Genomic DNA, 23,324 nt, shown 5'->3' on the forward strand with positions numbered 1-23,324 from the left:
CAGGCGACTGTCTGTCTGTGTGAAGTTTACACATTCTCCCCATGTCTGCATGGCTTTCCTCTCTCACACTCTTTCTCTGGGGAAGGTCCTGGAAGGAGCTCCTAGGGCAGCGGCAGGGAAATCAACTCCCTAAATAGTGGGTGGCACGGTTTCTCAGTGGTGAGCGCTGCTGCCTCACAGCACCAGGGACCCTGGTTCGATTCCAGCCTCGGGCAACTGTCTGTGTGGAGTTTGCACATTCTCCCCGTGTCTGCGTGGGCTTGCTCTGGTTTCCACCCACAATCCAAAGATGTGCAGGTCAGGTGAATTGGCTATGCTGAATTGCCCATAGTGCTTGGGGCATTAGGCAGGGGTAAATATAGGGTCTGGGTGGCTTACTGTTCAGAGGGTCGGAGTGGATTTGTTGGGCCGAAGGGCCTGTTTCCATACTATGGGGAATCTAATGTGCAGGTGGACATGCTAAATTGCCCATAGTGGCCCAGAATGTGCAATCTGAGTAGGTTAGCCATGGGAAATGCAAGAGTACAGGGAAGGGTTGGGTCTGAATGTGATAGTCGCTGGAGGCTTGGCCGAATGGCCTGTGTCCACACCGTAGGGATTCTGTTAGATGCAATTCAGATACAGATCAGTCAAGACCTAATTGAATGGAACAGACTTGAAGGAATAAGTGGCCTCTCAGTCTGTCTGAAGCAAACTGCCTTGTAAATATCTCACCCATCCTGACAGCAAATGAAAATTAATTACATTCGAGCCGTGGTTTCAGAAACAAACTAACGGTACATTTAAAAGGCATTTACACAACTAGATAACAGAATTTTTATTCAGAAAGTCAAAGGAACCATCAGACACTGCTACAAAATATTAAATTGATTTAATATTACAGCTTTTAGGCATGACATATGTTAAACTTGAGGTCGACTTTCATAATTGAAAAGTGATTTCCCTGATGTGCAAGAACAGTCATTTACAGGCCTGGTTCCCAGTGTTGTGCATTATAGTGATTTGAAAAGTGCTGATAGGATGTTGCAATTTTTACTTTGATAAAGATTGATCCACACTGCAGGAGACTAACCTGACTTTCAAAAGGTGAGGAATTGTTCCAGAGAAGCAAAATACTCCAGTTGCTTGAAATTTGAAACAAATGGCAGATCATTCATTAACATCATCAGAGATTTGAGCTGCGACCAAGTGTCGACATTAGACTTTGAGCACTCAAACAGAGGCTGCAAAAATGCCAATGTATTGAGATTAATAAGTTAAGAAAGGTGTGGCCTGAATACCTGTGTCACAGACACACAGACTGTGGAGGGGGAGAAAGAATGTCTGAAATTCCTCAGCCCACCATCAGTGGATACATTACCCAGTGAAATGAGTGAGCTTCTCTGCAAGAAATGAGAGACAGCAGCTTCAACTGAAAGTGTCAATGATAATCTGGCTTCATTTGACAATCATAAAATCTAAAACAGAACTTTCAGAGTAATCATTTTGAAGAGGTTAAAATGGAAACGAAGGTGGATTGGTTCAGTCTGCAGAACAAGGACTGATGACACTGTTGAGTACTAGTCCTGACTGTCATAACTGTGTACCAATGGACTTCAGAACCAGTCATCGATAAGACTAATAGTTTGTCTTTTGTGCCACTGTTAAGAGGAGGTAAATTGGTACAGCTAGTCTTATTGCAGTTACTGGGGCTTTTCTGTGACCAGCTTCTGTTCAAATTCCTCTTTCAATTTGGCCTTTTTCTCCAAGTTCCACTTGGTAAGGTTCTCGTGCTGTTTAAAAGCCTGCAATTACAAGAGGGAGAGAATATAACAATATAAATGAAGTAATGCAAAGTCCGAGCAAAAACAAACATTGTTTCGGAAATTTCCAGCTAATAAAAACCCAGCTGATTTAAAGGAGTGAACAAATGGGGCAGCACGGTGGCTCAGTGGTTAGCACTGCTGCCTCACAGCACCAGGGACCCATGTTCGATTCCCGCCTTGGGCGACTGTGTGGAGTTTGCACATTTTCCGTGAGAGTTTGCTCCAGGTTCCTCCCAAAATCCAAAGATGTGCAGGTTCAGGTGAATGGGCCACACCACATTGCCCATAGTATTAGGTGCATCAGTCTGGGGTAAATATAGGGCAGGGGAATGGGTCTGGGTGGGTTACTCTTCAGAGGGTCGGTGTGGACTTGCTGGGCCGAAGGGTCTGTTTCCATACTGTCAGGAATCTAATCTAAAATCTGTCTGGCAGGAAATGGGCTTGTGTGGCACAGTGGTGGTGTTCCCTGCCTTTGAGCCTGGAGGTTAGCTCAAGTCCAACCTACTCCAGTGCTGTATAGCCACATCTGAGCAGGTTGATTTAGAAAACATCTAATGGCAGGGGGACCTCCTCAATGACAGGTTCAAGACAGATAGATGTCCAGGTCCTGCTTGTTAGAGTGGAGGTGAGACAAGCTTTTGGTGGGTGAGGTGGGGGGATATTACTGTTGTCAAGGCGAAGGCCAGCAGTAGGAGAGGTTGTCCAGCATGCTCACCTGTTCAAGGGGCATCGACATCAAAGACCGGAGATAATACCCAACGGAAGAGACTGGCTAAACTAAAGGCAGCTTTGTATTTGGACCATCATTGTTAATTTCTTCGCTTATTCTCACTCTCTCCATGGCAACTTTAAGAAACAGTATTAAGTCCGGAGGACGTGAGGGAGATTCTCCAGTGAGGCCTGCATTCAGTGAGATAGCTTATCAACCTCAGCCCCGAACCCCCCCCCACATTCATTTCATCTCTCTCTCAAAGCCACCTGGTTTCAGGCAGAAACCAAGAGAAGGATCAGAGGATCCCTACAGTGCGGAAGCAGGCCCATCGGGTCAACACCAACCCTCCGAACAGCATCCCATTCACCCCACCCTATCCCTGTAACCCTGCATTTCCCATGCCCAATCCACCTAACTGGCACACCTTTGGACTGTGTGAGGAAACTGGAGCACCCAGAGGAAACTCATGTTGACATGGAGAATGTGCAAACTCCACACAGAAAGTCACCCGAGGGTGGAATCGAACCAGTGTCCCTGGCACTATGAAACAGCAGTGCTAACCACTGAGTCACCATGTCACCCTGACCAATTAATTAAAGACCCTCCGGTGCACTCTATCTTATTCCAGAAATCCAGTCCTTCTGTTGCAATTGCCTTACTGTCAAAACAGCGAGCTGTACTGAAGTAAATGCATATTCTCAAACAGATTATTTTTTGAAAAAACCTTGCATAAGGACTGCTTCCTGTTTGGTGTTCAAAAACTGTCCTTCCCATAGCTGTCATTGCAACATCCTGTAATACTGTCACATCTGAAAGGATTGCATTACATTTACTCATTCTCTCCTAATATGCCATACACATTCAATGGCAGCGTCAGGCCCAAGGCTGTGCCTGGCAGTGAATGCTGCCAGATTATGGGTCAGGTGTTTGGGGCAGGGGTAAGTTCAGGCTTGTTGGGGTCATGGGTCACTTTCAACCTTGTCATAGATCAGGAAAACAAATAAGCCTAATGCCCTTCAGCTATTTCGCAACATTACACACAAACAGACTTCGTAAGTTCATTTTAACTGAGTAAAACAGAAAAAGATGATGTATGGCACATTCTGCAAAATGTTTAATTTTCAGTTATTGTCGGTTTGACAGATGATACCAGTATTTTGGATTTAAAAAAGTCTTTTTTGGAACCACACTGATCAGTGGTGAAGACCTCTGACTGACTGACAGGTTTGTCGAAGCTCCTGTCCCTTAGTTAGGATGGTCAACTGCAGCAACCAGAACTCCAAGCAGTAATCCAGCTTGGTTTGACTGAGGAACTGCAGAGTTTCAATGTGAATCCGCAACTAACTGGGTTGTGTAACCTCTCAATATATTCACTTTGTTACCATAATCTCACACCATTTGGTCAGAATGAATGATAGATTAACGTTCTAGAGTACCCCTTGCATCATCGTCTGGGCTAGATCAATCTCGATCGCATATTATGTGCAGCCTTCATTTTGATTTCAAATGTACACCAGTTTCCAGTTGGCTAAATCAAACTTGAATTTGCCAATAGACAGTCCAGATGTAAATTCTCTTGGGCTGGTGTCAAAATGGTTTCCTCTGAATATATGCCAGCTTGTATGCTAACTGCAAATTTAATATCCATTCAATGATTAGAGGGGCTGAACTTCCAGTTGAGGCTTGATTTGGGGTGGTTAGGCCTGCGAGTTAGCACTGTCAGACTTTGTGCACATTGTCCATTACATCCCCAATTCGACAGTCCTTGAATATCGTTAAGGCAGAGATGGATAGATTCTTAAAAAGTTCGGGGTGAAAGGTTATCTGGGGTCTGGTGGAAATGTGGAGAAGTCACATCAGCCATGATCTTATTGAATGGAGGAGACTGCTTGGGGTAACTGACTAAGTGGCCTACATTTACGTCCAATTTGTTAATTAGGGCAAGAAGACATCAGTTTGGTGTTGGAGAATCCATTCCTCCGAACGTTATGGTGCTCATCATTTACTAGATTATATTCCTACAGATAATCTTTTTCCTGATTATTAATTCAGTTCATTTCTTAATTACTGGTGTCAGGCTAATAAGTCTGTAGACTTATGGCACTTTCATCCATTCATATCAAAACCATTATCCACATCCTCCCTTCAAAACATTCGCTCTCAAACCTTTCATCCCTGATCATTGCAGACAGAGCAACAATGTCTTTTTCCTTGACAGCTCCTTGAACATGTTGCCTCCCAAATTAATGCAAACCTTTCATTCAGTTCACTCTTTGAATCTATAATCAGGTTTCTCTCTGCACAACAGCACAGAAATGGCTCAACTAAATGACTAATTTGTGAAGGCAACTGTGGTACCTCACTCTTCTTCAACCACGGGAGGCTTTAGCATCACTGGGAACAGTGTGGTTTCCAACCAAATTGTAGAACTATGGACATGATTTTCACTGTTTGCCAACTCCAGGAGCAACGCCAACCCCTCGGCATCATCTTCATCGACCTGACCAAGGCTTTTGATTCAGCCAATCAGGAAGTGCTACGGAAGACCCTACCAATGGCCCAGTGAAACCCATCACCATTCAGTCTCCTCCACGATCAGATATCAGTGATGGTCCTCGCCATTGGTAATATGATAGACTCCTTTGAAGCCTACTCTGAGTTGGTCAAGCACACTCTGACATCACTGCCGCTCTTTTCTCCACCTTCATCACCTCGATTCGTCACTTTGTCAAGAACAAGTTTCCTAGTGGTGTGGGCACATTAGTCTCAGACCCCAACCGCAAAAAGAATCAAATCCTTTAACAATCTATCCCAGGTCATGTTCTTGTCCATCTCTCCATTATGATCAATGAGAAATCCTGCCAAATGTGGGACATTGCCCTTCCCAGGGAAGGGCAATCTCTCAAGCTAAGGCTGACATTGGGTACAATGTTGAATCACTGCATCCCATTGGCACGCTTAAGGTTGCAAGTCTTCAACAACAATGACATCTGTGCTGATACCAACAAGCCTGTGGATAAGGCAGTCACCTTTCTGAGTCTTCTGTATGGCTCTGAAACTTGGAGGATGTAAGAGTCAGCTGGAAGGACAGGTGTGACTAACATCAGCGTCCTTGAAGCAGCCCAATAGCACCAGCATGGAGGTCATGATCATGCGAAACCCACTCCATTGGGCCAGCCTCATGCTTAGGATGTCAATGACTGCCAAAGCAAATCATCTTTGCCCAGCTCAAGGAAAACACTCCAACAAGAAGACAACAAAGGAAGCATTTCAAAGACTCTCTGCGGACTTCCCTCAAGAAATGTAACATTGATGTCAAGGCATGGGAAACCCTCATTCATAAGAATTCGCGACCTGGGGGAAACCCATATGTGAAAGGACACAATTCTTTGAGAACACCCATCAGTTAGAGGAAGTATAGAAAAGGAACCAGAGAGAGGAATGAGAATAACCTCAAGCCCAATGACCACTTCCACCACTTTGAGAAACAAGTTAGTCAGTTGAAGGTCTTCAACACTGAAACGTCTGGTCGGACTGAGCTCATTGGTCACACAAGGACTCAAGTCATGTGTCATGGATTTTCAAAGTGGACAATCACACTCCTTTGCAAGTGATTGCAGACAACAACAGTGATTGGTGAGTGAAAATGAAAAGCTTTGACACAATGTGCCCTCTTCAGCAATACTCAAAAGATCATCATTTTCTGGGGGTAATTATCCCTAATTCCTAACTCTGTCCATTGAATGGACTACAATTCCTGGTGAGACTCACCGATGGACTGAATTCCTCAATATAACTCCCTTTAGAATGTCCTAATATGACTTTCTATTTGGCTATGGTTCAGAGGTAACAGTTCAAATGGATCATAATTCAGAATGTAACTTGTTATAGACTATTTCTGTCTGACCTGTGAATGGACTGTAATTCCCATTGTGACTCTCTGATGGGTTTTGTATCTCATGGACAAGGTAATATCAATCATCCTGAATTGCAATTTTATAGCTATACTTTGTAGGTGCTCACTGTCTCTGAGAATGAACAATGGTACACCTGAAATCTCCTTCTTTCTCCACGATTCAAGCAAAAATGGAGGGGTCAGCTCCTTCTGCCTCGTTTAAAACCATCTAGTTTAGCAATGACCGGTCCCGTGGCATCAATGATGGGTGTTTGGATGCAGTCTATGTTTAAGTTTTAGTGTCCTCGCTAGCAAAAAGCTGCAAATAACAGTGATTTAGCATGTTTACTCTCTTCATCCTCATCCAATTCTTTAGAGGCTTACCTTCTTCCCATATTAGTCTCGTTACTAGAATTTATTGGCCTGGTGTTTTGCATCAGCCCCTGTGCCCCAGCTCCCTTGGCAGCTCGCAAATCTCTGCACCGTTGCTCCTTCCCAGTTATCCGGGTGGTGCTCTGAATTTTCAAGTCATAGTAGAACTGAAAGGTGACAGCCCCACATTCTGTGTTCCCACCATTGGCGCCACAATTTATTCCTGGGTTTTTAATTCATTTCTTCCCCAACCAAAAGAGAAGGGATTTAAATAATAGCTTGCTAATGAGAGATGCGCACTGATCAGGACCTTACCACCCAGACTGTTGTTCTTCCTTTGTTTGACACAACATATTCTACAATAGAAATTCAATTTGCTAAAATTGGCTGTAATACATTTCCTTAGACATTGACCACTTTAAAGCTCCCACACAGATCGCACTCTATTTTGCTTCACTGCATCAAATTAAAACCCATTAGATAGTTACATGTGGAAACAGCAGAAACATTATAGGGAAATTAAAAGTGCCATTCAGCTGCTCGCATCTATCTGGCTTTCTGCTCCGTCATGATGTTCTGGTCTCCCTGCTATTGGAAAGATGTTGTGAAACTTGAGGGTTTAGAAAAGATTTCCAAGGATGTTGCCAGAGTTGGAGGGTTTGAGCTATAGGGAGAGGCTGAATAGGCTGGGGCTATTTTCCCCAAGAGCGTTGGAGACTGAGGTTTTGCAGGTTTATAAAATCATGAAGGACATGGATAGGGTGAATAGCCAAGTGTAGGAGAGTCCAAAATTAGAAGGCATGGGTTGTTTAAAAGGGACAATTTCTCAGGGACAGTAAGCACTTACAAACTACAGCTGTAAAATTACAATTCAGGAAGATTGTATTTCCTTGATGTGGTAATGTCAAACACATTAGACAGTCACACTGGGAATTACAGCCCATTCACAAATCACAGTCTATGAATGAATTACACTCTGAATCAGATTTAAAAAGGGAAACTTTTTCCACAGAGGGTGGCGCATGTATAGAATGAGCTGCCAGAGGAAGTGGTGGACCATAAGACATAGGAGTGGAAATAGGCCATTCCGCCCATGGTGGAGGTTAGTACAATTACAACATTTAAAAAGCATCTGGAATGAGTATATGAATAAGAAAGGTTTAGAGGGAATATGGGCCAAATGCTGGCAAATGGGACTAGATTAATTTAGGAAATCTGTTAGGTGTGGATGGATTGCTCCAAAGGATCTGTTTCCATATTTACAACGCTATGATACAAGTACAATGCAGAACGTCTGTGCTTATTATGGTTCAGTGCAACGTGCAGTGTTAACAAGCATCCAGTATTTTGAAGCTTAACCCATAATTTCACCCTCAATCCCATTTTGTGTCCCCATGCATTTCTCAGTTGTTTGTCCTGTATTTTTCAAGCAGTGAGTGGAAAATAGCTGGCAATCTGCCAATGCCTCTGCCTGCGGGTTTACTTGCCTTCAAAGTATCCCACCATTGGTCACAAAGTAAAGATGGAATGTGAGACATAATGATTTCATAGAGTGAATTATTAATATGGGGATCCTGCCACTCCTGGATTCTCACCAGTAACTGCTCCCTATTCTGATCAGCCATTCCCACTCATAAACCCATGCCCATTTCCGTCATCACTCACCCAATATCCACTACAGACAGACCTCAGCAGCCATAGGGACATGAAAATATTATTAACAATCTAATAAAGCTGCGGCTCTCATGCACGCTTGATAAAGAAAAGCAACTGTCATTCAAGAAACCCATTAAAACACCTTAAATCCCCAGAAGTGGACAATGTACGAGAATAAAATTCATTTTAGCAACCACAAAGTGATACTTGTTTTAAAAAAATATTCATTCAGAGGATGTGGATATCACTAGCCAGGCCAATATTTATTATCCATCTCTATTTAGCCAGAGGGCAGTTGAGAATCAACCACGCTGCTGTGGTTCTGGAGTCACACAGACCAGATTTCCTTCCCTAAAACACCATTAGTGAACCAGACGGGTTTAATCCTGTTGTAAGCTCAAAGCTGTTAATCAAAATGGACTCCACTGAGAAGTGCTTTTATAGCTTTAGAATCTCTGGAAAGTGTTCAGGATTAAGCTCAGCTATAATCTTGTAATTCTCGAGATATATCATCAATGATTTCTATTGGCACTTAAGCAACAGTGGGGTTCATTTTCTAATCTGCACCAGATGGCCTGTCAACCAAGCCTTTCTTTCAACTATAACTGACAGCTGCAGCCTGTTTTTCTTCTATGTTTCAAGAACTGGGGATTTAAATAAGAACATGTCACTTAAACAGACTTTATCTGCCCTTCAAGAGCTTTTAACACTTTTTCCCCACAAATTGATGACTGCCACATTGTGGGTTAAAGTACTTGGAACAGTGAAAACAATCACAGAAACAGAAACTAGGAACAGAGTAGGCCATTTGGCCCTTCAACCCTTCTCCTCCATTCAATATGATCACGGTGCATCATCCAACTCTGTATCCTGTTCCCCCTTTACCCTGTGCTCATTGATCTATTTAGCCCCAAGAATTATAAGACTATAACAGCAGAAATTAGGCCATTCAGTCCATCGAGTCTGCTCTGCTCTTCAATCGTGGCCAGTAAAGTTTCTCAATCCCATTCTTCCATTTTCTCCCAGTAACCCTTGATCCCCTTGACAATCAGTCAGTCAGTCAGTCTTAAATATACTCAATGACTTGGTCTCCACAGCCTTCTGTGGCAGTGAATTCCATCGATTCCCCACACTCTGGCTGAAAAAGTATCTCATTATCTCCAATCGAAAAGATCTTCCCTTTATTCTAAGGCTGTGCCCTTGGGTCCAGATCTCTCCTACTAATGGAGGCATCTTCCCAACACCCATTCTGTCCAGGCTATTCAGTATGCTGTAAGTTTCACTTCGATCCCCCTCATCCTTCTAAACTCTATCGAGTATAGACCAGAGTCCTCAAACATTCCTCATATGTTAAGGTTTTAATTCCTGGGACCATTCTCGTGAACCTCCTCTGAACATGTTTCAGGGCCAGTACATCCTTCCTGAGATATGGGGCCCAAAATTGCACACAATGCTCCCAATGTGGTCTGACCAGAACAGTATAGAGCCTCAGAAGTCCATCTCTGCTTTTATATTCAAGTCCTCTCAAAATAAAAGCCATTATTGCATTTGTCTCCCTAACGACTGATTCTTTGAAAGTATACTGATACAGCAACTGTCTGTGTGGAGTTTGCATATTCTCCCAGTGTCTGTGTGGGTTTCCTCCAGGTGCTCCGATTTCCTCCCACAGTCCAAAGATGTGCAGGTCAGGTGAATTGGCCATGCTAAATTGCTCGTAGTGTTAGGTGCATTAGTCAGAGGGAAATGGGTCGGAGGGTCAATGTGGACTTGTTGGGCCGAAGGGCCTGTTTCCATATTGTAGGGAATTTAATCTAATATAGTCTGAGCAGAGAACATTCCTTTGCTTCCCCCATTACCACTAGCTGTACAAAATGAATTAGAAACCCATTGTGGAAACTAATATGTGAGGAGACCAGGAAATCACTGTCTGGAGATCAGCTAAGACAGTTGAGATGAACTCTCCTTAATATTGACTGCACTCAAGAGGAGGGATTGTGCCATGGAAAATAAATAGGATTCCATTGCAGATACATTAAATAGTCTCTCTTGACAACAGGTCAGCGATGAACATACCTTCTTTCCAGAGACCACCATAATCAGGCAGGCTACAACTGTCAAACCTATCATCATGTAGCAGATCTTCACCCTTATTTTGTTTCCAGCTGCATAAAGCATTTCATTCCTGTGGAAAAAAAAACATTTTTTTTTATATTTGAAAAGAGGAAGAGGACTGTGACATCAAATATCTAACTCTCTGCATTGTTTCTAGTTTTAAAAAAGAGTGCTGCTGGTTTTGATGCTTTTTGCAGGCCTGTCTTAATTAAATATACCGTAAACAAAAAGCACACTGCTCTCAGCCTCCCCTTGTCTAAGCTCACCAAAATGTCTGGCCCCACCATAGGAACCTGTATTCATCATTGGCTCAAATGTAATGGCAGCTCTTCAGAAGTTGTCAATAACGAGTTCTAATTAAACAGCAGGAAAAGACTAATGGGCATTAAATGCTGATGTTGTTCATTTTTGGGATGTGGTCATTGACATCAAATAAGAAAGGTTCTAAGTTTGTTTTTTTAAGTAAATCAGTTATCCATGATACAGACAGTCTACTGCATTTCCATCGTGGAGAATTGGGTTTGATGTATAACTCAGAAATGATTTTGCATTCTTGTAATTTGAGGAAGAGATGTGCAGGTGTAAAACCAGAATATTAAACTGAAATCAGGGCAACTGCGAGGGAATGAAAGCAGAACTGGCTATGGTGATCTCACAAATTGGGACAGGTCAATAGAAATCCAGTAGCCAAGATTTTAAGGGGATAACTTAGAATACACAATACAAATCTCAAAAAATTCTAAAAGAAAGATCCACCATCTGTGGTTAACTAAAAAAGCTAGAGATATATTCAAGCTTCAATGTGATATAATTGTGCAAATGTTCATGTGATAGGTCGGGAGAATGGACAGAATATCAAAACCAAAGCACAGACATTTTTCTTCCGTCTTCACTACAGACGATATTAGAAACATTTCAATAATAAATGCAAATCAGAAAGCGGAAGGAAGTGAGGAACTTAGTGAAAATTAAAATTAGGGAAGTGTATGAAGATAACTGATGGAACTGCAAACTGACAAGTCTCCTGTACAGATAGACTTTCACCCTAGGTGTTAAAGGAGGTAACCAACCAGATAGAAGTTGTCTTGGTGTTAATTTTCCAAAATGTCCTGGACTGGAGATTGCAAATATGATTCCTCTATTTGCGAAGGGAGGGAGATAGCAAACAAGATAAGTTAGCTTGATGTCTGTTATGGAGAAGATTTTAGAATTGATCATCAAAGAGGTCATAGCAACAAATTTAGAAAATCAAAGTGTCAGCATGGTTTTGTTTAAGGGAAATTGTGTTTAATTAAGAGACAGAGGGTGGTGGTGGTGGTGGTGGAGGGTTGCTTTTTGGAGTGGAGACCTGTGACCAGTGGTGTGCTGCATGGAACGGTCCACTGCTTTGTAATCATTCATATAAATGACTACAATGTGAACATAGGAGGTCTGGTTAGTGAGTTTGCAGATGACGTCAAAATTGGAGGTGTAGTGGACAGTGAAGAAGATTACCTCAGAGTACAACAGGATCTTGATCAAATGGGTCAATGGGCTGAGGAGCGGAAAATGGAGCTTAATTCAGATAAATGTGAGGTGCTGCATCCAAGGCAGGATTTATACAGTTAATGGTGGGGCCCTGGGGAGTGTTGCCAAACAAAGAGATTGAGGGGTACAGGTGCATAGTTTCTTGAAAGTGGAGTCACACATAGACAGGATGGTGAAGAGGGCATTTGATCCAGTGACAGTCACATATTGAATGGTCCTAAATGAACTTTAATTCTTTCAGAACCATTACTTTTAGAACAATACACACCGGAAGAACCTCCATTAAGGAAATCTTTTCTTGGAGCTAGGACAGCAGGGGCCTTAAAACAGTGTTTTGGATCATTGTGTGATGCTTATTTATATATGTAAAATGTTTGACAATCCAGTAATAGTCAAAAAAAAGCATTTTGAGACTGTTTCAAGGGCTCTCTGATGTAAGGCTATATCTACTTTTCTGCATTTTTGGTTGTGAACTGAAAATAGGAAAAGGACTGTTTTAAATTAAGGATTAGAGGTGGGATTGCTGCACTTTTTAGAAGTAAGTTATTGAACCTCATAGTAAGTGATGCTTACTCTGCTGCTTTGATCCTCTAATGGGGGGACATTGGTCAAAATGAGCTGTCACCTGGAGATGTTTACAAATTAAAATTCAACTGGCAACAAGCAGTTGACTGGTTTGAGAAGTGGTAACCAGTTTTCATGACAAAATCCAACAGTCCGTCAACAAGTATATGATAGGATCTTGGTTATCTGAACAGCTTGTGGCTGTGAAAGATATTGCCAGATGCCTTCGGACCTCTGGGAGGAGAACTGGTTTGTCTCTGCAATAGAAAATACCCGAGGCCTGAAGAAAGCTAGCTTATTTTCCCTCACTTGTAAGATGTTGCTTCCAATTGAGTCAGAGTCTTTGTAATTTGTGAATCGCTCACCCTGTGACTCTTGCAAGGAACTAAAAAGTACCCAGAGAAGGGATATTCGAGTCCTGGCAAGCAAAAGGACCATCTCCGTGAACCCTTTGGACAAGGACCATTGAACTGCCGGACCTTTGCTCGAAACGTCAATTCTCCTGCTCTTCAGATGCTGCCTGACCTGCTGTGCTTTTCCAGCACCACACTCTTGACTCTAATCTCCAGCATCTGCAGTCCTCACATTCGCCTCTCTGGTGTGAGAGAGAGCGAGTGTGAGAGTGCGAGTGTTGGACAAGAGTGGAATTTTACATAGGATTATACTTTAACCAGGGGAGTTATATGTTGAGAGTTGATAGATCCTAGCTTTAACTATATGTAATAAAATTCTTGTTAAGTACAGAAATCTGGTCCATACTTTCTGTGCACCAGGGTCTACATGAACTGGTAAATTGGGGAAACTTTCTGTACTTTGATAAAATCTTTAGTGATGACTCTGGTTTTTTGGGGCTTGATTTGCAGTGTGTAACCCAGTGAGGCACGACACTGTGTATAACCTCATTTTCAGCTATTCAGAGTTAAATGCAGGGAGTAACTGAACCTCTGATCGCTACAGGTCTGAGGACATGTATAAAACAGGCATGGTGTTTTGTTCCCAGCTGGATAACACATCTCACAACTGGACATTCTAAGACTCCAAGAATGCACATAGAACTCAAAAGGATCAGCTGGGCTGGTTATTATGAATATTACTTGGGGGATTATAACCCTTTTGAACTCTGGCTTGGTTAAAGCAGAGGGCTGAGAAAAGTTAGTTTTTAAAGAGTTAACAGTTGAAGGTCTGGATGAAAAAGGCTAGTAGGTTTTTTTTCTGTACATTGAAGGCAAACACTGAAGCACAATGTGTACAATTCACTTTTGTGGAGTATTCAGAAAATTGAATGTGTAAACCTTTGAACTCATCATTAGCACAGGAAGCTGGATGAAATTAGCTAGTTGTCCTGTAGTTTAAAAAGGTAAAAAGACAAAGTGTGCTGGGAACATTCAGCTGCTGTGGGATATTTCTGACATAAGGGCACAATGGAATCGAAACAAAATGAGTTCATAAGTTTGGTATTTTATTGATACACCTTGCATGATATGTACCTGTTCATTGGCTCTCTATGTTATTCACAACCTTGTGACTTTGAAACACTTCAATAAAATTTATTTTATAATCCTGTGTATTTTATAATCCTGTGTATTTTCCAGCATTGTTAGCTATTCCATTCAGGATTCATAACAGTTCAACTGTTACACTGCAAACAAGAAGATATCCAATAATGATAACTAAAACCAATGTGACATACAGAACTTGTGGTTCATCAAAAGGCTCCAAATGTTCACTTACGAAACCATTTCTGGTATATCCTGCTCTCTTTTGAAGCGACCAGACCACAGCAGGAGCTTCCTGTCTAATGCTGTAGGGATACGGCCCTGGAGCTTGTAGGCAGAACAGGCTGTAAGAAAATAACTGCTGTTAGACCACAAGTTAGACCGAACGACAACACATTGTACGAGGAGAGAGAGTTTGTGCAATCTGGAATAACCACTTGTAAGTTAGAAGAAGGGGCAGCAGGATATTGTACAGCTGATTTGATTCCCCCTGTCTCAGTCACAAAACCTGACCCCTAGGTACAGTCAGTAAGGTTGATCCTTTATTGATTGAACCAATCAGCGAATTTCTCTAGAGTTAACAAACAAAATACAGCATCACCAATCCTAATTTTACTGTTCCACAAATACAATAAATGAATAAGTGATCTGAATAAACTTAACACACTGAAAGCAATGCACAACGGGAATGTAATTTCTAATATTTAAATGGCAGTGCCCACAGGTTGATACCCGCTGCATGTTCCCTCTGAGACTTCCCAGGCTAAAGGCTGGCAGCCACAGACAGCCCTACACTTCCCAGCTGAATCTTATCACTCAGCATGATAGCAATGCAGGCAGATTCAGATACCAGCGACCATTGTTCTGGGTTCCCATCAGGCACCATGTATCAACGTCAAGCTGGATTTCTGAACTCAAAGCTATATTGACTAAATATCAAAGAAAGCCATGGGGGGGGAAATCTTCACATTAGAATACACTAATAACGAGATTCTAAAAGTTTTAAATAATCAGGGGACAAAAAGGGGAGAAGAAATAAATGCAGGGGCAATAATAATTTACAAATGTTCATAATTTGAATGGAGGAAGCGAGTGTACCCCTAGCCAAGTTGGTAAATGTCAGAAAAACAGGTGGGAAGGACAAGTGGTGAGGATGACACAAATAGTCTATGGAAGTTTCAGTGGGCAAAATCTTGGGAAATGGAATATAATGTGGGCAAATGTGAGGTTATGTAATTTGGCAGGAAGTGTAGAGGGGCTGAATATTGTTTAAATAGAAAAGACTTCAGAAAGGTATGAAACAGAGGGATTCAAGAGCCCTTGTGCATGGATTCCAAAGAGCTAACATTCAAGTTCAATAGTTAACAAGGAAGGCAAGTGAAATGCTGTCCTTTATTTCAAAGACAATAGGGTATTAAAGTAGGGTGGAGAAAGTGAGGTCTGCAGATGCTGGAGATCAAAGTTGAAACTTTATTGCTGGAACAGCACAGCAGGTCAGGCAGCATCCAGGGAACAGGAGATTCGACGTTTCGGGCACAGGCCCTTCTTCAGGAATGCAAGTATACTTTAGGATTCCTGAAGAAGGGCCTGTGCCCGAAACGTCGAATCTCCTGTTCCCTGGATGCTGCCTGACCTGCTATTAAAGTAGGGTGGCCTTGTGAAAACTATACAAAGCATTAGATCAACCATAGTTGGAATAGTGTGAACAGTTTTAGGCCCGTTATCTAACGAAAGATATACTGACATTGGAGGCAGTCCAGAGAAAGGTTCACCTATATGGGTGGACTGTCTATCAGGTCACAAAGCTCAAAAAAATGCTGAGATGAGAGATGGAAGAAGCAATCTTTCCCACTTGACAAAAGATGGCTAAAAGAACACTAGTATCATGGAGCCAGGAAATGCAAATATACTTTAGGATATCAAATAATCAAGATATTTGTCTTATGAAAGTATAATAATCTTCTCAATCAAATCCTAGAATTGAACAGCACAGCAAGAAATTATTCTGACTCTCCTGCCTGTGCCAATTCTCAGAGAGCTACCCATTCAGCCCATTCCCCTGCTCTTCCAACATAGCCCTGCAATTGCATCTTTCTAAATGAAGATCTAATTCCTTCACTAAAGTTACGATTGAATGTCACCTTCAGCCTTTCAGGAAATGCAACTTAAATCATAACTCACTCGAAGAAATATTATCTTCATCATGCTCTCTCTCTCTCTCTCTGGCACTTTGCCAATTATTTTAAATCTACTCCCCACATCTGGATATTCACTTTCCTGTCAACGGTACACTGGGCATAAACCTCAAGCCTCCAAATTACTGGCAGCAACAAAAACAGCCAATAATACTGTTCATTTAATCATAATGCTGTGCGTCATATAACAATCTGGCTAATTTGCTTTCAGAAAAGAATGAGGCAATCATTCCACTTTACAGAATATTATCGTTGCTGCCTGTCCTTCAACTTAATTCTGCTTTTGCAATGTCATCCTGCCTCACTCAGCAACATTTAATTGAAGTTCAGTGAAAGTTTACCTACCACTTAAAATTTAATATCCAGGCAAGTCATCGACTGTCTTTGTGCAATAACTACTTGGTGATTTGTAATAAAGTCATCACTTTTGTTTATAACAGCTACAGGAGGAAGTTATTGCAGCAAAGCAAGAGGGATAGGAGGGGCAGGTCATGATAGGATAGTCTCTGATACTGTAGCCTTCCCAGCCTCACCTAATTACCACGGATCAGAGTGGTTTACTGTATACAAAACTGTTCAGTATTTTTCCTGCTTACAGTGAAGTTGTTTTGAACAGGCAAAATAAAATGTCACAGTCACAACAAAAAGGGTAGAGACCAGAAGGAGAAAGGAAAGGAGGGTGGAGAAACGTGAATGTATACATGAGAGATTATGCTATCCTCCTATTGTCATTGGCTACCAATCCAGACTAATTAATTTTATTTCAACATATTGATAAAAATATCTTTATAAACATACGTTGTCACTAAAACAAATGAAGAAACAAATATTGGAGTTTGATTCTATTCAGCAAACAAACCCAAGGCATTTGTTACTTGTGCAAGACTATATTTACATATTTTTGAGGCAATCCAGACTAATGCCCTGTGGGTGTGGGTTTAAAAATCGCAGAATGAGAGCTGGTGGAATTTATATTCAGCCAACAAAATCTGGAACTGAAGTCTAGTCTCCGTAATGGGAACCATAAAGCGATCATTGTTGTAAAAAAAAAACACACATTTGACTCATCAATGCCCTGTTAAGGAAGGAAGTCTGCTGTGACTCCATTAACTCTGAAATGGCCCAACAAAGCAGTCAGTTCAAGGGCAATTAGGGATGGCAACAAATTCTGACTACAAGCCATGATTTTTTTAAAAAAAGAAAAAAAATAGGTTGGCAAGGAATGGGACAGATGGACAGAGAGAGTGAGGAAATGGGAAAATGGAAGGCAAAAGGGTTCAAATTGAGGAAGCTGTGGGTTAAGTTATTTTTCACTACGTTTTCTCCTGTTCCAGGTCCCATTCGCGGCAGGTTGAAAATTTGGCTTTAACCGGTCACCAGAGGTGTACTAAGTTTTATATTTGCAGCACTAAAACGCGAAAATATTGTGTAAGACGTTCCTGGTACAGGAAGTGACTCAGTAAGTTTTTTTTATTGAGTGGACTGGGGATGACAAAGTCATAGAGCTGTATAGCATGGAAACAGACCCTTCAGTCCAACTTGTGGATGTCCCCCTGGATATCGTAACCTAATCTAGTCCCATTTGTCAGCATTTGGCTCATATTCCTCTAAACCCTTCCTGTTCATATGGTCATCAAGATGTTTTTTTTAAATGTTTTAATTGTACCAAGCTATAATACTTCCTCTAGCAGCTCAATCCAGACCTGCACCACCCTCTGCATGAAAACATTGCCCCTTAGTCCCTTTTAAATCATTCTCCTCTCATCTTAAACCTATGCCCTCTAGTTTTGGACTCCCTGATCCTGTGGAAAAGACCTTGTCTATTTACCCTATCCATGTCCCTCATGATTATACTAGCTTCTATTAGGTCACCCCTCAGCCTGCGATGCTCCAGAGAAAACGGGGTGGCACGGAAGCACAGTGGTTAGCACTGCTGCCTCACAGCGCCAGGTTCAATTCCCGCCTCAGGCGACTGACTGTGTGGAGTTTGCACATTCTCCCCGTGTCTGCGTGGGTTTCCTCCGGGTGCTCCGGTTTCCTCCCACAGTGCAAAGATGTGCAGGTCAGGCGAATTGGCCATGCTAAATTGCCCGTAGTGTTAGGTAAGGGGTAAATGTAGGGGTATGGGTGGGTTGCGCTTCGGCGGGTCGGTGTGGACTTGTTGGGCCGAAGGGCCTGTTTCCACACTGTAATGTAATGTAATCTAATCTAAAACAATCCCAGCCTATTCAGCTTCTTCCTGTGGCAAACCCTCCAACCCTGGTAACATCCTTACAAATCTTGTCTGAACACTTCCAAGTTTCACAACATCATTCCTAAAGCATGTAGACCGGAACTGATCACAATATTCCAAAAGTGGCCTCACCAATGTCTTGTAGAGCTGCAACGTGACCTCCTAACACCTATACCCAATCAAGGCAAGCAAACCAAATGCCTTTTTCACTACCGTGTCGACCTGCAACTCCACTTTCAAGTAACCATATAGAGAGAGCACAGGATGAATGGCGTTAGACAAAACAACGGATCGTTTTCCGTCTACCACTGATCAGATATTGGTAACACAGAATTTCATTCTAGCCTCACAAGAAGCCAATGCAGTTAGTGACCAGGGTTTGAAAAGATTGGCTTGGATTCTCTTTAATGCACATGTGGCACTGCTGAGGCCTGGAGCTGCCAGCCAAACCCCCAGTTTTGGCAATTGGGTTTCCCAGCTAAACTGGACAAATGGAATAGAGCTATCTGGCTGGGTTCATTTGTTCAGTATCACTAAGCCTGTGGGTGGTGGCTGTTTCTATCTGTACCCCAGATGTATGTTTGTGCGCATGTGTATTGCCAATCTTTCCAGAAACAAGGAAAATCATACAGACATTAAAAAAAAACTCTTTGTATCAACATCCTGTGACACTCGGGTCCACTCCTCAATTGTAAAACCCTTCCCCTTCTCTTTGGGAACTTCCCATGAACCACAGTAAGTTAAGCAAGGAGCCTTTTCTCTCCTATCTCCTTGCTGTTTATGGTCCCTTTCCAGGTGAAGCAGTCTACTGTGTTCACCATTCCTGAAGAAGGGCTTATGCCCGAAACGTCGATTCTCCTGTTCCTTAGATGCTGCCTGACCTGCTGCGCTTTTCCAGCAACACATTTTCAGCTCTACTGTGTTCACCACTCATGATGTGGCCTCCTCCCTATACTGTACACAAAGACAGAGTGAGAAAGTGAGGTCTGCAGATGCTGGAGATCAAAGTTGAAACTTTATTGCTGGAACAGCACAGCAGGTCAGGCAGCATCCAGGGAACAGGAGATTCGACGTTTCGGGCACAGGCCCTTCTTCAGGAATGACATTCCTGAAGAAGGGCCTGTGCCCGAAACGTCGAATCTCCTGTTCCCTGGATGCTGCCTGACCTGCTGTGCTGTTCCAGCAATAAAGTTTCAACAAAGACAGAGTGGCTGATTGCTTTACAAATCCACATGCAAGCATAACTCTGAGCTTCCTTTTGCTTGTCACTTTAATTCCCCATCTTGCTCTCACACACTGACATCTCTGTTCTCAGCCTCCTCCTGCACTGTTCCAATGAAACTCAGAACAAACCTTGAGGAACAATGTCTCCTCTTTCAACTTGGCACTTTACAGTTTTCTGGACTTGACACCGGGTTTGACGATTTCAAACCACCACCTCTGGCCTAATTGAGTTTCCGTATGCTTTGTGAGAGGTGGATGAAGGGCTTTTGCCCGAAACTTCGATTTTACTGCTCCTCGGATGCTGCCTGAACTGCTGTGCTTTTCCAGCACCATTCTAATCTAGACTCTGGTTTCCAGCATCTGCAGTCATTGTTTTTACCTTTGTGAGAGGTGGACTTATTCCTGTCTTGCCTTCTGAACAGCAGCCATTCCTCATTGTCCTTCAGAGCACCTCAGACAAAGGAGACTCATCTCACACAGCAACAAAACTCTTCTGTGCGCCCTGGATTTGCCCAAAAAGAGGAGGGTAACCCCAGAATCCTCTGGGAGGCTGCCATGTTCCCCCAGGTAATCTCTATATGTGCTCACCCCTGACGCTGACATGTCCACAGAGATAGGAGCTGCCCCTGAGGTTGGTGTAGGATGGATGATAGTTTCCCAGCCCCTGGCAAAACATCATGAGGACAGGGAGACAACATGTCCTTCTAAGGCATTCCTGCATGACTCTGCCAATCTTCATCCCCCACGGGGGTTGGGAAAATTCCAGCCACCACACACTCCCTTGTCTCCTGCAGGCCTCCCTTTGCATTCTAATTCCCTTCCTGCAGTCACACAATCAAAACCAAGAAAACTTTCAACTTTTCCAAGGTCTGAGGATTGACCACATCAACTGAAGTAAAAGCAGAAAGTGCTGAAGAAATTCAAACACCAAGATAGGTCAGAAAGTAACCTGTGAATGAGATGTAAGGAGGCTACAAAGAGATAAAATGCTAGGCCAGTGGAGAAAGGTTTGGAAAATGGTGTATCACAAGGGAAAAGTGGGAAATGGTCCATTTGCAAGATGAAAAATGCATATTACCGAAACAGTGAGAGATTGAAGAGCTCTGAGATGCAGAGGGATCTGTGTGTCCTAGTGCAAGAATAGCAAAGGGTTAACCTGCAGGTACAGCAAGTGATATGGAAAGTGACGAGAACAATAAGAAATAGGAAGAACAGTAGGCCATTCGGCCCTTCAAGCCTATTCCTCCATTCAATAGGGCCATAGCTGATCTTTCCCCATAAGCCTTCATTCCCCAACTGATCAAGACTCTTTCAGCCCCCACAGCTCTCTCTAGTAAGGAGTTCCAAAGATTCGGAGACCTCTGAGAGAAGAGATTCCTCCTCATCTCAGCCTTCTGTTGGCACCCCTTTATTCCGAGACTATCCCCTCCGGTCCCAGACTCTCCCGTGAGGGGAAACACTCACTCAGCATTGACCGGGCCGAGCCCTCTAAGAATCCTAAATAAAAACCGAAAGGACTGTGGAGGATGTAAATCAGAAGCAAAAACAGAAATTGCTGGAAAAGCTCAGCAGGTCTGCCAGCATCTGTGGAGAGAAATCAGAGTTAATGTTTCAGGTCCAGTGACGCTTCCTCAGATCCTTCCTTAAGAATCCTGTAGATTTCAATGAGAACACCTTTCATTCATCTGAACTCTGGTGAGTACAGTCTTTGCCTGCAGAGTCTTTGCTCATAAGACAATCGCTCCACATCAGAGACATCCTAGTGAACCTTCTCTGAACTAGAATCATAGAATCCGTAAGTGCACAAATACCTCTAAAGGAAAAAGTCTTTCATTGAGTCACACAGCATGGAAACAGGCACTCCAGTCCAACCAGTCCATGTCAATAATAATCTCAAACTGAACCAGTCCCACCTGCCTGCCTCTGGCCCACATCCCTCCAAATCTTTCTTATTCATGTAGTTATCCAAATGTCTTTTAAACTTATCCAAATGTACCAGCATCTTCCACTTCCTCAGGAAATTCACATCATAAATGAACCACCCTCATGACTTTGCAATTCTCTCACCTTAAAAAATGTGTCCCCTCGTATTGAAATCCCCCATCTTGGGGAAAAGACAATTACCATTAACTCTATCTATACCCCTCATTGTTTTATAAACCTCCTATGCTCCAGTGAAAATTGTCCCAGCCTATCCAGCCTTTGTTTGTAATTCAAACCTTCCATACCCAGCAGCATCCTGGTAAATCTCCTCTGAGCCCTCTCCAGCTTAATAATATCCTTCCCATAACCGGACACAGTATTCCAGATGAGGCCTCACCAAAGTCCTGTACATATAATGACCCAACTCCTACACTCAAAGAAACTGAGCAATGAAGACAACGGTGTTAAATGCCCTTTTAACCACCCTGTCTATATGTCATCATTAACATTTATAACAATCACAATGGGTATGAAATACTGTCTCTCTTTCCACTTTGAGCCATTCAGCTCATTAATATGTAAACTTCTTTCAAGCCACATTCTCAAGGCAACTTAAGGTTTTATTTTTAAAAGGGGACACCTTAGCTCAGACAATTCATTCAAGGTCTGACCGTATCCCAATCTTGAGTCAGACTCGTTGTATGTCCTAAGCAGGAATTCATAAGAGGTTTTAAAATGAATGCTGCCAGACCTGCTGAGTTTCTCCAATACTTCATTTTTTATACATAGCTCCACAGTATTTTACCATTTCTTTCTCCACAGATACTCCAAGTGTTTTTAGTTCCGGGATGGCAGGGGCAGGGGCAGGGGCAGGGGCAGGGTTTTTTATGGGGGGGGGGTGGGGAGTGTTCCTTACCTGGTTCAGGTACTGCAGGCTGGATACTGGGCTCGGTGGCTTGCACAGCTCCGCCCTGGTTTACTCGGCTACACAGCAGCGCTGTCCCGGGCCTGGCTCTGGGAGGGACCGCATTTGGCAGCAGGCTCCTGGCTCTCAGCACAGTTCTCCACATCTCTCGGACTCGCTCCGGGACCGGGCAGCGGCGGGCTACGGGAGTCAGCGAAGTGCTGAAGGGGAACGACAAGGCGAGGTGAGAGAGTTCTCAAGCAAGGACGCTCCGCTCTGATGCAAGACACCGCTGGAGGAAGTGGGAAGGGTTGAAGTCGTTTCCTCCCTGCCCCGTCACTGTCTGACTCACCTCGTTGGGAAATCAGCTGATTTCCCCGAAAGAGAAGCTTCTGACGAACCCCCAGCCCCAGCCCCAGCCTATTGGGGAATTTCCAACCACCAGCTCAGCAAAGACCTGTTTAAAGTGGCAGCTGCCAAAGGCTAGAGAGAGTTGCAGAACTACCAGTCATTTCCTTGCTCTCTCCCTCTCTCACTTTTTCTTGTCTCTTTATTTTTCTCAGCTCCCTTCTCTCCCTCTGTCTCTTTTTTTTCCCATTCTCTCTGTTCTTTCTTTACCCCTTTGTCTTTTCCTTTGTCTCCCAGAGTGCCGGGGTTTTAACAGGATTGTCCCATCTGCAAGTTCCCCTCCAAGCCATTCACCAGC

At 43.0% G+C, this 23,324-nt stretch overlaps 1 protein-coding gene across 1 annotated transcript; it reads right to left on the reverse strand.

Moving 5' to 3' along the window:
• Positions 1-792: 792 nt before the first annotated feature.
• Positions 793-22,919, reverse strand: LOC122557075 (protein FAM162A-like). Its single transcript, XM_043704358.2, has 4 exons — positions 22,631-22,919; positions 14,375-14,483; positions 10,514-10,622; positions 793-1,784 (listed from the first exon to the last, which is right to left on the reverse strand). The coding sequence occupies exons 1-4, from the start codon at positions 22,782-22,784 to the stop codon at positions 1,683-1,685; spliced, it is 474 nt and encodes a 157-aa protein (XP_043560293.2). The 5' UTR covers positions 22,785-22,919; the 3' UTR covers positions 793-1,682.
• Between the last annotated feature and the right edge of the window lie 405 nt (positions 22,920-23,324).

The sequence above is a fragment of the Chiloscyllium plagiosum genome, unplaced genomic scaffold (genome assembly GCF_037043375.1).
Source record: "Chiloscyllium plagiosum isolate Xiang-an unplaced genomic scaffold, Cpla_swu_hap1 HiC_scaffold_11, whole genome shotgun sequence".
Lineage (NCBI taxonomy): Eukaryota > Metazoa > Chordata > Chondrichthyes > Orectolobiformes > Hemiscylliidae > Chiloscyllium > Chiloscyllium plagiosum.

What these genes read in the sequence shown, in the direction of transcription:
- LOC122557075 (XM_043704358.2), bottom strand. Translation starts at nt 22,784, where the DNA reads ATGTGGAGAACTGTGCTGAGAGCCAGGAGCCTGCTGCCAAATGCGGTC. An exon ending in GCCTGCAGTACCTGAACCAG is followed by an intron (nt 14,484 to 22,630) that starts GTAAGGAACACT and finishes ATTTTCTTACAG; the next exon opens with CCTGTTCTGCCTACAAGCTC. An exon ending in TGGTGGTCTCTGGAAAGAAG is followed by an intron (nt 1,785 to 10,513) that starts GTATGTTCATCG and finishes TTGTAATTGCAG; the next exon opens with GCTTTTAAACAGCACGAGAA.